Genomic DNA, 17,261 nt, shown 5'->3' on the forward strand with positions numbered 1-17,261 from the left:
AAGAAGTTCATATTTCAATGATGCCACGTTATTTATACATATTTTCTTTTCTTAGAATAACTGCCCATTTTTTATATGCAAACAAAAAAGACTATTTACTAACCTCTGCTTCTGTCGCTTGGGACTGTAAAAGTTGTCGAATACGCAGTATGTCCTTTTCTATCTGTTGAATTCTAGCTATTCTTCGCTGAAATAAAAAAAGACCAAATTAAACATGATTTTATTAAAAACACTAGTGCAAACAGTAATACTATGGCTATCTAATGAACAGATCAGGATTATGCCAAACCATTTTTATGTAAGCACTTAGATATGTACATATATTCAATTTATGTAATAGATCTGCAGATTTATTTAATAAAACTGTATAAATACAAATCAAATATCAAATTGTATGGTGCGTGCACTGTGAAGCTTGGTGTTTAGAAGTTATTCTCAGGTATGGGAGTGGAGCTCAGTGGTAGAAAAAAAGTTATTTTCAAAAAATTTTCAAGAAAGAAAATTACACCTGAATTTAATAGTTTTAGAAAATATTTTTAGTTGTACATGGACACAACACCTTTATTTTGTTTAGTTTTTTAATGTGATGCTAGGGATTGAACCCAGCGCCTCACTCATGCTAGGCAAGCATTGCATTGCTGAGTCACAACCCCAGTCCTGAATTTAATTTTTTATATTAATCTAGGCACTAAGATTATGTAATGGATTAAAAAAATACTTTTAGTTGCCAATGGATTTTTATTTTTATTATTTATTTATTTATATGTGGTGCTGAAAATCGAACCCAGTTCCTCCCACATGGAAGGAAAGCACTCTATCACTGAGCTACAACCCCAGGCCATGTAATGGATTTATATAAAGCACAGTATGTCTATAAAGGGAAATATCTGATTTATTTTCATAAACATTAGGGTAAAACAGTAGAACTATCCCTTCCAAAGTTATCCCTGTTACATGTCAGTAGTATTTTTCAGACTTCCCAAATACCCCTCAGAGCTAAACATTATTTTTATTTCCAATACAAGGACCACAAAGATGGCATAGCTTTGCTACCTACGATGAGACCACCCAGTGACCACAAAGCAGTAACTACGTACTGAATTACGTGGAACTGAAACAATGTGGAAAAAGTGTTTTTGTTGTTTTTAAAGCTATATTAAAATTTTTGTTTTATTATTATTTTCTTCAGTGCTGGGGATCAAACCTAGGGCCTCAAGCACGATAGGAAAGTGCTCTACCATTGAGCTGTACCCTCTCCCCCTAGATTTTGTTTCATTCATTAATTCATTTATATATTTGAGATTCTGGGGATTGAACCCAGTGGTGCTCTACTACTGAGCTTCACATCTTTTTCATTTTTTACTTTGAGACAGGGAACACTAAGGTGCCTATGTTGGCCTCAAACTTGTGATAGTCTAACCTGGTCACCTGAGTAACTGGGTTTACTGGTGTGTGCCACTGTATGCAGGTTCATTTAATTTTTATGAGTACTAGTAGAAGTGAGAAAAATCAAATTACTTAAATATAAAGGCATTGCAAATTCAAGTTATTTTTAAAAATCAGCATTACAACAGATAAAATATTTCAGTTTTAAAAATAATAATTTTGTACCATTTTCTGCCATAATATGATAGATAATATCTTAATACTGAGGTATCAAAAATTGTATTACAAAAGTAATCTAGGGCTTTGCGCATACCACACAAGCGATGAGCAACACCCCCAGCCCCTTTATTTTGAGATAGGATCATGATAAGTTATCAGGCTGGGCCTTGAACTTGAAATCCTCCTGACTCAGCCTCCTGAGGAGCTGGGATTACAGACATGTACCACCTTGCCTGGCTAAAAGTTTCAATGAGGAAAAACAGTACTAGAAGCTAAATGGTTTCCATAGTTTTTGTTACTTGCCCCATCAATGAAACATTTCTGGGCAAAAATCCCTAATAGATTTAAAAATGCTTATTGCTGCAATTATCCAATGTTATGATATGCAAGAACAGGAAAACTCAAAGAAGCTGTGCTAATTACCCAATCCCCTGCTCCAAACACCCATCTATTCTCCTTCCTTCCTTTCCTCCCCATTCCTTTCTTTTTAACATAATTGCTGTTTCTCTGTCATGATTTTGAATGTAGTAAACTTATGGTAAATAATATTCTCTAATTAACAAATCTTACCATTTCCTACCATGAAAGTAGACTAAAGAAGAAATGCCTGTACTTTTGGCAAGCATTCTAAAGATACCGTGCAGATGAGTGATTACTTCTAAAACCAGATAGGGAATATTTTCTGGTTTTAGAAACTACCAAACTATACATAATAATTGGCTTTCTAAATTTGATTGTTTTCCCCTTTTCTATATGTAATCAGCTCTTCTCTGTCAAGAAAGTTCTAAATAAAAAATTTTAACAGAGGATGGAAACAGGAAATTATATCTAATATTTCTCTATGATACTGTTTTTTAGTGCATTTTAATTATATAGAATAATGTATGTTATTGTGGCATAACTATACATGTACAAACATACTTAGTCACACCTACTCCCTTAATAATATTCTCCCACCCTCCATTACTTTTTTCCTCCCTCCCCTTTCCCACTTTCCTTTCTCCAAAAAAAAAAAAAAAATTTTTTTTTTTTTTTTTTTTTTTTATGGTGCTGGAAATTGAACTCAGGACCTTGTACTTGCTAGGCAAGCACTCTACCACTGAACAACATCCCCAGCCCTCTACAATCTTTCTACTTCCATGTTTTGTTTTTCCCTCTAGATTCCACAAGAGAAAAAATGTGATACTTGACTTTTTCAGTCTGTCTTATTTCCTTTAACATAAGGATCTCCAGTAAATGACACGATTGCATTTTTCTTTATGGCTGAATAATACTCCACTGGGTACATAAAACATATTTTCTTTGTCCATCCCTGTGCTGGCAGACAGGCACCTAGGCTGATTCCATATCCTGGCTATTGTGAATTGTGCTGTGATAAACATGGGTATGCAGGTATGATGACACATTTCTATATTGCCAATATATCACTAAGTCCTGAAGTTTGTGTCTTGATGTCCATTAAGGTAGAGAGAATTTCTGATATGACTCCCCTGTGCTTCTGCTTCTGGATGTGAAAAACGGAAGAAGCCAGTAGACTATCCCCCCTTTTTATATGACAATCTTGAATATTATGAAATTATGTTTAATAATAAAAACTGAATTGCTCAGGACCATGAAGTTGGTAAGACTTTAAAAAATTGTACTAGTAATACAGACTAAGGATAACTCTCAATGAATTATAAAAGAAGAATTCCTTAACTTGATAAAGAGTAGCTATCAATACCAATGGGTAAACAATGTATTTAATTGTGAAATTTTAGAAGAATCTCCTTTTAAGTCAAAACAAGACAACTATTAATTATTTCTATTCAAAGATGTCCTTACATAACAAATGGAAAAAATAAAAAGCTACAAGGACTACAAAGGACAAAGAAAACTTATTATTTGCAGACAGTTTAACAGTGTGTGCATATATATATATATATATATATATATGTATATAATTCAAAAGAACTTAAACTACTGAGATAACCTAATAAAAGAGGAAGATTGCTGGGTATTTATTACTTAAATGTAACAGTAATGCAATGAAATAAAATTCCACTTACAAAAACAACAAAAACTAACATCTAGGAATAAATCTAAAAAAAAAAAAAAAAAAAAAAGACATGTAAGATTTTTATGGCAATAATGCAAATATTTATTGAAGAACTTAAAATAAGACCTAAATGACTAGAGACATATAAAATTAATAACAATATTTAATATTTATGGAGTGCTTTCTATGTGCCAGATTCTAAGTGCTTTTATAATGTACTGACTCATTTAATCCTCACATTTTACAGTTTATCATTATCTGCATTTTACTGATGGGAGAGTTTGCCCAGATGACAGGGCTGGTAAGTGGCAGGTCTGGAATTTGAATAATGGAGGTTTGGCTCCAGAGTTCATCCTTTCAGCCAAGAAGGCTCTATTTTAAAGATGACTTCTTAATCTATAAATTCATCGTAATTCTAGTCAAAAGCCCATAAGACTTCTCTTTGAATTAAACAAAATGATACTAAATTTGAAATGAAAGAGTAATGAAGCAGAATATAACTACATTTTTAAAAACAAAAGTAAAAAAAAAAAAAAATCACCAGGTATCAAGATTTATAAAACTACAACAAATAAAATAAATGTGGAATAGAATATAGAAATACCCAGCATATATAAACTTAGCATATGACAGTTGTGGTATTACTAATTAATGAGGAAATAGTACAGCATCCAATAAATGAAAAATTTTAAAGTCAACAAAAAGAAATATATTTGTGAGTATGTATGCATATACACAGACACAAATATATAAAAATTCATATATATGTATGTATGCATGCATACATATAGGTACACATGTGTGTTTATAGTTAGATCCCTATCTCTGGAACATATAGCAAATTCAAGATGAACTGAGTATCTAATTGTAAAAATAAAACTTAAAAATTATTAGAAATAACAGATTGGCCGGTGTGGTGGTGCATGCCTGTTTGGGAAGTGAAGGCAGGAGGACTGTGAGTTCAAAGCAAACTCAGCAACACAGTGAGACTCTGTCTCAAAATAAAAAATACATAAAAAGGTCTGGGGATATGGTTCAGTGGTTAAGCACCCCTGGGTTCAATCCCCAGTGCAAAATAACCAAAACCAAACCAAACCAAACCAAACCAAACCAAACCAAACCAAACCAAAACAAAACAAAACATAAACAAAAACAAAAACAAAAAAGGTCACTTTATAATTTCAGAATAGAAAGAGAGATATAAATAGATCACAGAAAACACAAATCTGACAATATAGTAAACTTAGTTGTATTAACAAAAGCTAAATTTTGTTACTAGGAAGCTAAGACAACATTTGGTGAGGAGTTGTGTTGTGTATTATATATGAAGTACTGGTATCAACAAAGTATTAAAACATCTCTTAAATACATAAGAGATTTAACACATAAGACAATAGTTAAAGGACTTGAACAAGTAACTTAACAGAAAGAAGCCTGAAAGTCTAATAAATATAGTGGATATTCAATACAGTAGTATTAATAACAATGTAAATTAAAATGACAAAATACTTCTCTGCCCACTAGTTCTTAATTATAAAGTCTGATTCAAGTGCTGGAGAAGACATGCAAAAACAGGAGTTCTCACATACTACTAGTAGAAATATAAACTGGTAAGATCACCTTGAGAACAATCTGGCAAACAATAGTTCAAAATACTCACACCTTTTGGCCAGCAATTATGCTTTTAGGTACATACCCTAGAGCAGAGGTTGGCAAACTTGGCTGGGTAGTCATCTGTTTTTATAAATGAAGTTTTTACTGAAACACCACTATGCTTATTTATTCATATAGTGTCTATGGTTCCTTTCTTGTTACAAAAGTAGAGTCATGTAGTTGTAAAAGACACCATAAAGTCCCAAAGTCTAAAATATTTTCTATGTGACTCTTTGGAAAAAAAGTTTACTTTGGAAAAAAAGAGTCACATTTACTATGTGACTCTTGACCTAGAAAAACCCTTGCAACTGGTTTGCTTACAAGACACGAATAATAAATGTTTATACTGTATGAAGCTACGTATTTATTCCTTATTTAGCAGTACGGGGATTGAATTCACGGGTACTTTACCAGTCCTTTGTTTGGAGTCTTTTACCCTTTATTCATTGCAAATACTTCCCTTTTTTTTTTCATTTTTTTTTATTAAAAATCATAAATTTACATAGGGCAATGTTGTTTGATTCATTCTTATTTTTTTCCTTCCCTCCCCACCCCTCCCACCCCTCTTTCCCTCTATACAGTCCTTCCTTCCTCCATTCTTACCACCCTCCTTATCCCTAACCCTAAACCTAACCCTAGCCCTAATGCTAACCCCTCCTACCCCATATTATATGTCCTCATCTGCTTATCAGCGAGATCATTCGTCCTTTAGTTTTTTGAGATTGGCTTATCTCACTTAGCATGATATCCTCCAATTTCATCCATTTACCTGCAAATGCAATAATTTTATCATTCTTCATGGCTGAGTAATATTCCATTGTATATATATGCCACAGTTTCTTTATCCATTTATCAACTGAAGGGCATCTAGGTTGGTTCCACACTCTGGCTATGGTGAACTGAGCAGCTATGAACATTGATGTGGCTATATCTCTGTAGTATGCTGATTTTAAGTTCTTTGGGTATAGGCCAAGGTGTGGGATAGCTGGATCAAATGGTGGTTCCATTCCAAGCTTTCTGAGGAATCTCCATACTGCTTTCCAGAGTGGCTGCACTAATTTGCAACCCCACCAGCAATGTATGAGTGTACCTTTTTCCCCACATCCTTCCCAACACCTATTGTTGCTTATGTTCTTGATAATCGCCATTCTAATTGGTGTGAGATGAAATCTTAGGGTAGTTTTGATTTGCATTTCTCTTATTACCAGAGATGTTGAACATTTTTTCATATATCTGTTGATCGATTGTATATCTTCTTCTGTGAAGTGTCTGTTCATTTCCTTAGCCCATTTGTTGATTGGATTATTTGTATTCTTGGTGTAGAGGTTTTTGAGTTCTTTATAGATTCGGGATATTAGCGCTCTATCTGAAGTATGAGTGGCAAAGATACTCTCCCACTCCGTAGGCTCTCTCTTCACATTACTGATAGTTTCCTTTGCTGAGAGAAAGCTTTTTAGTTTGAATCTATCCCAGTTGTTGATTCTTGCTTTTATTTCCTGTGCTATGGGAGTCCTGTTTAGGAAGTCTGCTCCTAAGCCAACAAGTTGAAGGTTTGGACCTACTTTTTCTTCTATAAGATGCAGGGTCTCTGGTCTGATTCCGAGGTCCTTGATCCACTTTGAGTTGAGTTTTGTGCAGGGTGAGAGATAGGGGTTTAATTTCATTCTGTTGCATATGGTTTTCCAGTTTTCCCAGCACCATTTGTTGAAGAGGCCATCTTTTCTCCATTGCATATTTTTGGCACCTTGGTCTAGTGTGAGAAAATTGTATTTATTTGGGTTTGTGTCTGTGTCCTCTATTCTGTACCATTGATCTACCTGTCTATTTTGGTACCAATACCATGCCGTTTTTGTTACTATTGCTTTGTAATAGAGTTGAAGATCTGGTATTGCGATACCCCCTGCTTTGCTCTTTCTACTGAGGATTGTTTTAGCTATTCTGGATTTCTTATTCTTCCAGATGAATTTCATGATTGCTTGCTCTATTTCTGAGGTATGTCATTGGGATTTTAATTGGAATTGCATTGAATCTATATAGCACTTTTGGTAGTATGGCCATTTTGACAATATTAATTCTTCCTATCCATGAACATGGGAGATTTTTCCATCTTCTAAGGTTTTCTTTAATTTCTTTCTTTAGTGTTCTGTAGTTCTCATTGTAGAGGTCTTTCACCTCTTTTGTCAGATTGATTCCCAAGTATTTTATTTTTTTCGATGCTATTGTGAATGGGGTAGTTTTCCTAATTTCTCTTTCTGAAGATTCATCACTTACGTATAAAAATGCATTGGATTTACGAGCATTGATCCTGTAACCTGCTACTTTACTGAATTCACTTATGAGTTCTAGGAGTTTTCTAGTGGAATTTCCAGGTTCCCCTAAATATATAATCATGTCATCAGCGAACAGGGATAGTTGAGTTCCTCTTTTGCAATTCGTATCCCTTTAATTTCTTTGGTTTGTCAAATTGCTCTGGCTAGAGTCTCAAGAACAATGTTGAATAGAAGTGGTGAAAGAGGGCATCCCTGCCCTGTTCCAGTTTTTAGGGGGAATGCTTTCAGTTTTTCACCATTTAGAATGATATTGGCCATGGGCTTAGCGTAGATGGCCTTCACAATGTTAAGGAATGATCCCACTACCCCAATTTTTTCTTGTGTTTTGAGCATGAAGGGATGCTGTATTTTATCGAATGCTTTTTCTGCATCTATTGAAATAATCATGTGATTCTTAACTTTTAGTCTGTTGATATGGTGAATGACATTTATTGATTTCCAGATGTTGAACCAACCTTGTATCCCTGGGATAAAACCCACTTGATCGTGGTGCACTATCTTTTTAATATGTTTTTGTATGCGATTTGCTAAAATTTTGTTGAGAATTTTTGTGTTGATGTTCGTTAAGGATATTGGTCTGAAATTTTCTTTCCTTGATGTGTCTCTGTCTGGTTTAGGTATCAGGGTGATATTGGCTTCATAGAATGAGTTTGGGAGGGTTCCCTCCTCTTCTATTTCATGGAATACTTTAAGAAGTATTGGAATGAGCTCTTTAAAGGTTTTGTAGAACTCGGCTGAGAGCCCATCTGGTCCCGGACTTTTCTTTGTTGGTAGGCTTTTGATGACCTCTTCTATTTCATTGCTTGAAATTGATTTAAGTTGTGCATGTCTTCCTCGTTCAGTTTAGGTAATTCATATGTCTCTAGAAACTTGTTGATGTCTTCGAGGTTTTCTGTTTTGTTGGAGTATAGATTTTCAAAATAGCTTCTAATTATGTTTTGTATTCCACTCATGTCTGTTGTGATATTTCCTTGTTCATTCTGAAGTTTAGTAATCTGAGTTTTCTCCCTCTTTCTCTTTGTTAGTGTGGCTAAGGGTTTATCAATTTTATTTTTTCAAAGAACCAACTATTTATTTTGTTAATTTTTCCAATTGTTTCTTTTGTTTCAATTTGGTTGATCTCAGCTCTGAGTTTAACTATTTCCTGTCTTCTACTACTTTTGGTGTTGGTCTGCTCTTCTTTTTCTAGGGCTTTGAGCTATAGTGTTAAGTCATTTATTTGTTGATTTCTACTTCTTTTGTTGAATGCGCCCCATGAAATAAATCTTCCTCTAAGTACTGCTTTCATAGTGTCCCAGAGATTTTGATTTGATGTGTCTTTGTTCTCGTTTACTTCTAAGAATTTTTAAATTTCCCTCCTGATGTCTTCTGTTATCCATTCATCGTACAATAGTGTATTATTTAATCTCCAAGTATTGGAGAAGTTTCTGTTTTTAATTCTGTCATTTATTTCTAATTTCAGTCCATTATGATCTGATAGAGTACGAGGTAGTATCTCTATCTTCTTGTATTTGCTAACAGTAGCTTTGTGGCATAAAACATGGTCTATTTTAGAGAAGGATCCATGTGCTGCTGAGAAGAAAGTGTATTCGATCTTTGTTGAATGGTATATTCTATATAAGTCGGTTAAGTCTAAATTGTTGATTGTGTTATTAAGATCTATGGTTTCTTTATTCAATTTTTGTTTAGATGATCTATCCAGAGGTGAGAGAGGTGTGCAAAAATCACCTAATATTACTGTGTTGTGGTCTCTTTGATTACTGGAATTGACAAGGATTTGTTTGACGTACATGGATGAGCCAATGTTCGGGGCATAGATATTTATGATTGTTATGTCTTGCTGATTTATGCTTCCCTTAAGCAGTATGTAATGTCCTTCTTTATCCCTTCTGACTAGTTTTGGCTTGAAGTCCACATTATCTGAAATGAGGATGGATACTCCAGCTTTTTTGCTGTGTCCATGTGCATGGTATGTTTTTTCCCATCCTTTCACCTTTAGTCTATGGGTATCTCTTTCTATGAGATGAGTCTCTTGCAGGCAGCATACTGTTGGATTTTTCTTTTTAATCCAATCTGCCAGTCTATGTCTTTTGATTGATGAGTTTAGGCCATTAACATTCAGGGTTATTATTGTGATATGATTTGTATTCCTAGTCATTGGACTCATTTTTGTTTTTTGACATGATTTGGTTTCTCCTTTATTTGGCTATACCTTTAGGCTAGTTCCTCCCGTTGCTGATTTACATCGTTGTTTTTCATCTCTTCTTCATGGAATATTTTACTGAGAATGTTCTGTAATGCTGGCTTTCTTTTTGTAAATTCCTTTAGCTTTTGTTTATCATGGAAGGATCTTATTTCACTGTCAAATCTGAAAGTAAGTTTTGCTGGGTATAAAATTCTTGGTTGGCATCCATTTTCTTTCAGGGCTTGGTAACTGTTGTTCCAGGCCCTTCTAGCTTTTAGGGTCTGGATTGAAAAATCTGCTGATATTCTTATTGGTTTCCCCCTGAATGTAATCTGATTCTTTTCTCTCGCGGCTTTTAAAATTCTGTCTTTATTTTGTATGTTAGGTATTTTCTTAATAATGTGCCTTGGTGTAGGTCTGTTGTAATTTTGTATATTTGGAGTCCTATAAGCCTCTTGTACTTGGTTTTCCATTTCATTCTTCAGATTTGGGAAATTTTCTGATATTATTTCATTGAATAGATTGATCATACCTTTGGTTTGTTTCTCTAAGCCTTCCTCAATCCCAATAATTCTTAAATTTGGCCTCTTCATGATATCCCATAATTCTTGTAGATTCTGTTCATGATTTCTTACCATCTTTTCTGTTTGGTCAACCTTGTTTTCAAGATTAAATATTTTGTCTTCAATATCTGAGGTTCTGTCTTTCAGGTGATCTATTCTATTGGTTATGCTTTCTATGGAGTTTTTAACTTGGTTTATTGTTTCCTTCGTTTCAAGGATTTCTGGTTTTTTTTTTTTTTTCAGTATCTCTAACTCTTTATTGAAATGCTCTTTTGCTTCCCGTATTTGCTCTTTTAACTGTTGATTGGTGCGTTCATTTAATGCCTGAATTTGTTCTTTCATCTCCTCGTTTGCTTCCCTGATTGTTTTAATTATGTACATTCTGAACTCCCTTTCTGACATTTCTTCTGCTGTGCTGTCATTGGGTTTTATTGATATAGTATCTAGGTTTGTTTTAGACGTTTTCTTCCCTTGTTTTCCCATATTGGTCAGATGTCAGTGGGACTCTGTGATATTGTAGATTTCCTCTATTGGCTTATAGTGTCCCTGTAGATTTCCAGTGTATCACCTCCCAGCCTTCAGTAGCCTGAAGTCTTGGATTAACTTGATAATGCAGAGCTTCCGAAGAACGCTGCCCCTAGCCCGCTACTGGTTCCAGGGAGAGAGACCTGGAGAGGTCTCTTGCTGCCCAGCCCTGGTCCCAGAGGCTGCTTGCAGGTCGGAGGTCTCCACTGGCTTGGGGACTTGTAGCTGGCTCTGTGTAGACAGGCTCTCACTGGGCGGTCTGCCCCGAGAAGCTAGCCTAGAGAGACGCTTCCCGCCGGAGGGGGCTGTGCTGCTTGGGGAAGTCCCTGGCGCCCTGTGCTGGTCTCTGAAGCAACGTGTGGGCGGGCCAGAGCTGGCAGCGGGGCAGGACGGAGCTGGCAGCGGGGCAGGACGGAGCTGGCCGCGCTGCTTCTGTGCAGAAAGGCTCTCACTGAGGGGGTCTGCTCTGGAGGCTGGAGAATCTGTCCCTGTGGGAGGAGCCCACCGCCAGAGTGCACAGAGCTGCCTGGGGGAGACTCTATCTGCCCTGTCCTACTCTAATAAGCCGCTGAATCCGGGCCTGCTGCCCAGCTGAGCTTCACTGGGTGGGGGAGACTCACCCCGTGGTTCTATTTTAGTCCGAGTCTCTCAATGCCTCCCCTTCTTGAATCCTGGGTTGTGGAGCGACTGGGAGATGCAGTCACCCTCTAGTCTGCCATCTTGGATCCGCAAATACTTCCCTTTTGTTTATCTTTTGTGGGATGAATTCTTGAAAAAGTTTTATGGAATAAAACTCACCCCTCTTTATTGAATTTGAGTCCATCTTTTTTATTTTTATTTATTTTTTGGTACCAGGTATTGAACCCAGGGGTACTTAGCACTGAGCCACATCTCCAGTCTTTTTTTGTATTTTACTAACAGACAGAGTCTCACTGAGTTGCTTGGGGCCTCGCTAAATTGCTGAGGTTAGCTTTGAACTTGAGATACTCCTGCTTCAGCCTCCTGGGCCACTGGGATTACAGGCATGCACCACCACACCTGGCTGAGTTTCCATCCTTTGTAATGAAGGCCTCAAATATTTTATATTTTCTTCTATTAATTTTAGCTTTATTTTTCATGTTTGATATTTAATTTTCTGTAATTATTCTTATTTAAGTTTTTTTAGCTTAGAGAACACTTTTTAATATTACTCTTTAAATTAAAAAAATTGAGAAATAGGCAATGCAAATCCTAATTTACTCAAAACTTCCTAAGCATTAATACAACTGTTAACATTTTGTTTTCTATTCTTTCAGTGTTTTATATATATATATATATATATATATATATATATAAATTAAAATATAGCTTCAGATTGAGTACTATGGGGCCATTAAAACAACAAGGGTTATAAAGACTCAGCTTATTTAAGATTTGAGGTAGGGGTCAAATTTCTCATCTTCCAAATAGGTCTCCAGTTGTATCTGTATTATTTACTGAATAATTAAACATTTCCCCCCAAATTTATAATGTAACATTATATAAAAATTTCAATATTCTTGCTCTTCTCCTAGTCTCTATTTTGCACCATTTACCTATTTTTACTCCTGTGTTACTCTTATACTGTGATTATTCCAACTTCTTTAAAATAATTTTAACTACTGTTATGGTAAATCCCCATTCATTATGCTTTTCTTCCCAAACACTTTTGGATATTCCTACATTATGAACTTTAAAATCATCTTTCTAGATTCCAAAAATTTATTAAGACTATGTTTGGAACTATATTATATTTGCACATTAATTTAAGAAGGAGAGACATTTTTAGGAAATTAGTCTTCTCATTCAGGCTTCTCCATTTTTATGATAGCATTTTGCGTCTTTTCTAGGTATTTTAAAATTTCCTGTTATTGTAATGTCATTTCCATTTTAACTGGAAGTTATTGCTAATAGAAAACTACTGATTTTTCTGTGTAACTCAACTCTAGCTACCTTACTAAATTCTTTATTTTTCATTCATTTTTTAGAGCTTTTCTAGACAAATAATCTTGTCATGGTAAGTAAAAATTATTTGGTCTCTTCCATTCTAGCTGGAAAATAGTGGGTATTCATACCACATACTTTATTTTTTTTACTTGCATCTATAGTAGATATTCCATTCAAAATAAAGAAACTAATCACATATTAATGATTGAAACGATGATATAACTTAGTTATTGCTCTATTTTCTTAAATTAAGTTTCCTTTTGATTTTTGGTAAATACTTGTGTTTAAAAAGTTTGATTGTATTTGGAATTCTAATCTAGTCCTTTTCTTTGTTAATGGGATTCTACATTTTTCTCTTATGGCCTATCGCCCTCTTGATATTTCTTTCCAGGACCACTACTATTTTATCTCGTGAGTCATCCAAGCAGGGAGTTAGGAGGGAAAGGATTGCTTTGGCTATTATATTTCTACTATCTTATCATTTTCAATGACTGCACACTACTGACTTAATATTTTAATAAATGAGTTTCCAAATAACAGACACTTGAGTTGTTTTCTTTTAAATCTTTTATATACAGCGCTGCATTGAAAATCATAAAATATGTAGTAACTGTATTCTTGTGCTCTAAAGTAAATATTTCTATAGGACATATTCCTAGAAATCCTATAGAATTACAGGGTCAGAGGGCATATACATTTTAATGTTGGTAGTTTGTGCCAAACTTCCTCCACAAATATCCAATTTGTTCTTGCAATGATAGTGTAGACAATGCTTCTTTACTCCTACACCCTTACCAATACTGCATGTTATCAAATTATATTGTTTTTCCAGCCTAATTAAAAAAAAAAAAGAGTACTTTATGGTATTTGAACATCTTTTCACAAATATTAATCACTTGAATTTATTTTCTGATGGGACTACAAATATCTGACCTTCATTATCTGGTTGTGTTATTTTCAATTGATTTGTAGGTACTCTTTGTATCGCAGGGATATTGATTCTCATACGTCTCCTATGCGTTACCAACATGTACATAATTTGCCTTTCACCTTGTTTATGTGCCACTCCCCGACCTTCTGCTACTGGTGTTTGAACCCACGGCCTTAAAAATGGGAGGCAAGTGCTCTACTTCTGAACTATATTTTCAGTCCTGTTTACATGATTTCTTTAGCCCTAAACTTTATATTTCCAGAAAAAAATTAATGCTTGTTGTTTTCTCAAAATACGAAATAAAATTTCCTTCGAATATTACCTGTCAAAATGAAGAACACTATATCCTAGTATGAAATAAAAGCAATGACAACAAAATGCATCTGCACAAAATGTCCAAGAAAGAAATCCCTCTTCTGGGATATAGAACAAAATTTCTGAAATATACCTACTTATATTTGTGTAACACAAGAATTTTCATATTAGCTGGGCACAGTGGCTCACATCTATAATCCCAGTGACTCAGGAAGCTGAGGCAAGAGGATTGCAAATTAGAGACCAGCTTCAGCAACTTAGCAAGACCCTGTCTCAAGATAAAATGTAAAAAGGGCTGGGAATATAGCTCAGTGATAGAAAGCCCCTGGGTTCAATTCCAGTACCAAAAAAGAAAAAGAATTTTTAACATCTCTCATCTCATCTTGTTTTTTAAGGATCACTAAAAACAAACACATTAACAGATATAAAAAAAACTTCTGTATACAGTATTCCATGTAGTTACACTCTAAAAGGCAAATTCATATTAAGCAAATTAACATTTCTTATAGTTTTTCTGGAAGCAAACCTGCTTGACATTTTAAAAATAACTATATGAAAATTTTGAATTTAAACCTAAGTGTAAAATGGAATATATTTTTGGAAGTTTTTTAATATATTCTTGATTTTAATTCTTTAGATGTTGGTAAATTCTTCCAATTTGTGAGCTAATTTTTTTACTCTCTTTTAGGTATATGGATAAAGATAAATTCTTAATTTTAATACGGTAAAATTTATCAGTCTTTTACTTTTATAAGTTTCATCTTTAAGAAGTTCATTTCTACTTAGTTTCAGAAACATAATGATGTATATTTTCAACTAAAAAGTTTAAAATTTTACTTTTGATACTTAAGTCAATCTATCTGAATGAGAAGCAAAACAGAGGTAAGAAAAAATAACATAACATATACATGCATGCGCACACACACATGCACATTCACACACACAGTTATGAAACTAACAGGTAAGGACTACAAAATGCACCATGGTGTTAAGTATAATCTTAGTCTATAACCACATCTAACAAAAATAGAATACACTTTATGTTTTGGAAGCTACCACATACGATAAACCTTGTGTTTTGGGAAATACAAAATGTCCTAATAAAAATATTCCCCAAGCTTCTTTTGGTACAGAAAAGGCAAAAGCAATCACAAAAACCTCACTAGGGCTTTAAAAACATTAGTCAGTCACACTTGTATGAGTAGTATAAAAGGCTACACTGAATAGTATGTGAAAATGCTTAATATGCTTTCTTGATATCAAGAACAGAAATATGAGAATGTTCTCCATCCAACTCATTTCATCTCTCCTAATGTTTTCTTTATGTTTCCTTCTTACTATCCTTGAATGAGGACTTCCTTTTTTTTTTTTTTTTTAAAGTGCAAAGTTGAAGAGCAGTGACATATTCTGGATGTCATACATACTTAGATAAAAAGAAAAAATCTCAAAAGAGTGGAAACTAGCTATCAGCTACTAGATGGTCAGAATCTTTCTCTCTCCCTTGTAAAGCAGAACAGGTTAGTATTGGAGAAAATGAAATATAGTAGACCAAATTATGTGAATACTAGTTATATTAACCAGCAGCCATGATAAATTGTTATCTTAAAATAGTGCCAAAGCAGGGCTGGGGATATAGCTCAGTTGGTAGAGTGCTTGCCTTGCAAGCACAAGGCCCTGGGTTCAATCCCAGTATCCAAAAAAAAAAAAAAAAAAAAAAAAAAATTTATTTCCCTTCCTCTTCCTCCTCCTTCTCCTCCCCCTCCCCCTCCCCCTCCTCCTCCTCCTCCTCCTTCTTTTTTTTATGATGCTGGGGATCAGATCCAAGGTTTTGCATATGCTAGGTGAGGGAACTACCACTGAACTATATATGCTTGGTCCCATAGATATCTTTTAAAAAAATTAATCAATATTAACAGGACTGTAATAGTTTAAAAACAAGTTACCTGTGCTCGTTTTTCCATATCTTGGCAAGTACCCAGTTGTTCTTCCATTGCAACCCTGATTTGCCTTGCTTCATATTCCAATTGCCTTCTGGTCATATCTGTTTGTAAGGAAAACTAAAACCACAAATAATATAAAAATCTTAATATCCAGCATTTTCTATTTATAAACCAAAAGCATATAAGTACTAATAAATAAAATAAATAAGCAAATATGTAAATCACAGTACATGAGAAAATTATTTTTTATTCCAAGGAGTCCTAAAACTTGGTTATAGGTGCTAGACTCAATCTGGGTCCCTGATGTGATGTGTAGTTAAAAGCACTGCCTCAAAGTCACAAATGGCTTTGAATACAGTACAATTAAATTGTATTGTTTCATTTAAAATATGTAACTGGTTCAGCTGGGTAAGCCTAACTTTTATTTCCCTTATGACTGTCTCCACTGAAAAGGCACTATTTTCAAACAGGTCCATTACTCTTAAGTTTATATCTCAATTTAAGGTAAGGATTACTACTACATATATAGACAAAGTAGAACTTTTTCTTTTGTAAAATGAAGAAAATAAGCTAAGAAAAGTCCTATGTGTAATATAACATAGATGATCATAAATAAATGAGATAAAATCAACACCAACTTTGGTAAATATCTAAAAGTGAAGCAAAGTTGAAAAATTATCAAAGAGTGGGTGTTAAAAAATTATCTAACCCTCTAATTAAAATTTCAGACACTATGATAATTGCCAGGCATACAAAAGGATGCAAAGGAAAAGGCAGAATATAATTAGATAAAATGATAGGTAATAGAGTTATGATGGGCCACCAAAGGAAATGAGAAAGTGCTATGGATTTTCATGTTCTGTGTGCTTACAGGAAACTGCACATGCCACATGTCTGATTTAGAACAGCATTCCTAAGAACCCCAAATTGCATTTTAAGTTAGAGTAATTCTCACCCTTTTCCCTTGCAACACATACAACACATTCACATGCAGAATGTCGTTCTATAGGCAGGAACAAATTATGACAATATAGATGAAATAGCCTGCATGTTATTTCTTATTGCCACTCAGTTATGATTTCACGTATTTGTCTTCCACTATCCAACCACCCCATGCAAAATATATACATACATACATATATTGAACATGACACAGTATGTTGCAATAATGTGTTTGGAGCTGATGTTTTAAGTAATGTCTAATACTCTGA

General features: G+C 34.4%; 1 protein-coding gene across 1 annotated transcript in view; it reads right to left on the minus strand.

Annotated features, from left to right (window-relative positions):
• Positions 1-17,261, minus strand: part of APC (APC regulator of WNT signaling pathway) — a 139,836-nt gene that overhangs the window by 40,307 nt on the left and 82,268 nt on the right. Inside the window, 2 exon segments of the mRNA XM_079143500.1 lie at positions 104-187; positions 16,054-16,167. Of these exon segments, the coding sequence (XP_078999626.1) occupies positions 104-187; positions 16,054-16,167 (198 nt within the window).

The sequence above is a fragment of the Sciurus vulgaris genome, assembly GCF_902686455.1.
Source record: "Sciurus vulgaris genome assembly, chromosome: 6".
Taxonomy (NCBI): domain Eukaryota; kingdom Metazoa; phylum Chordata; class Mammalia; order Rodentia; family Sciuridae; genus Sciurus; species Sciurus vulgaris.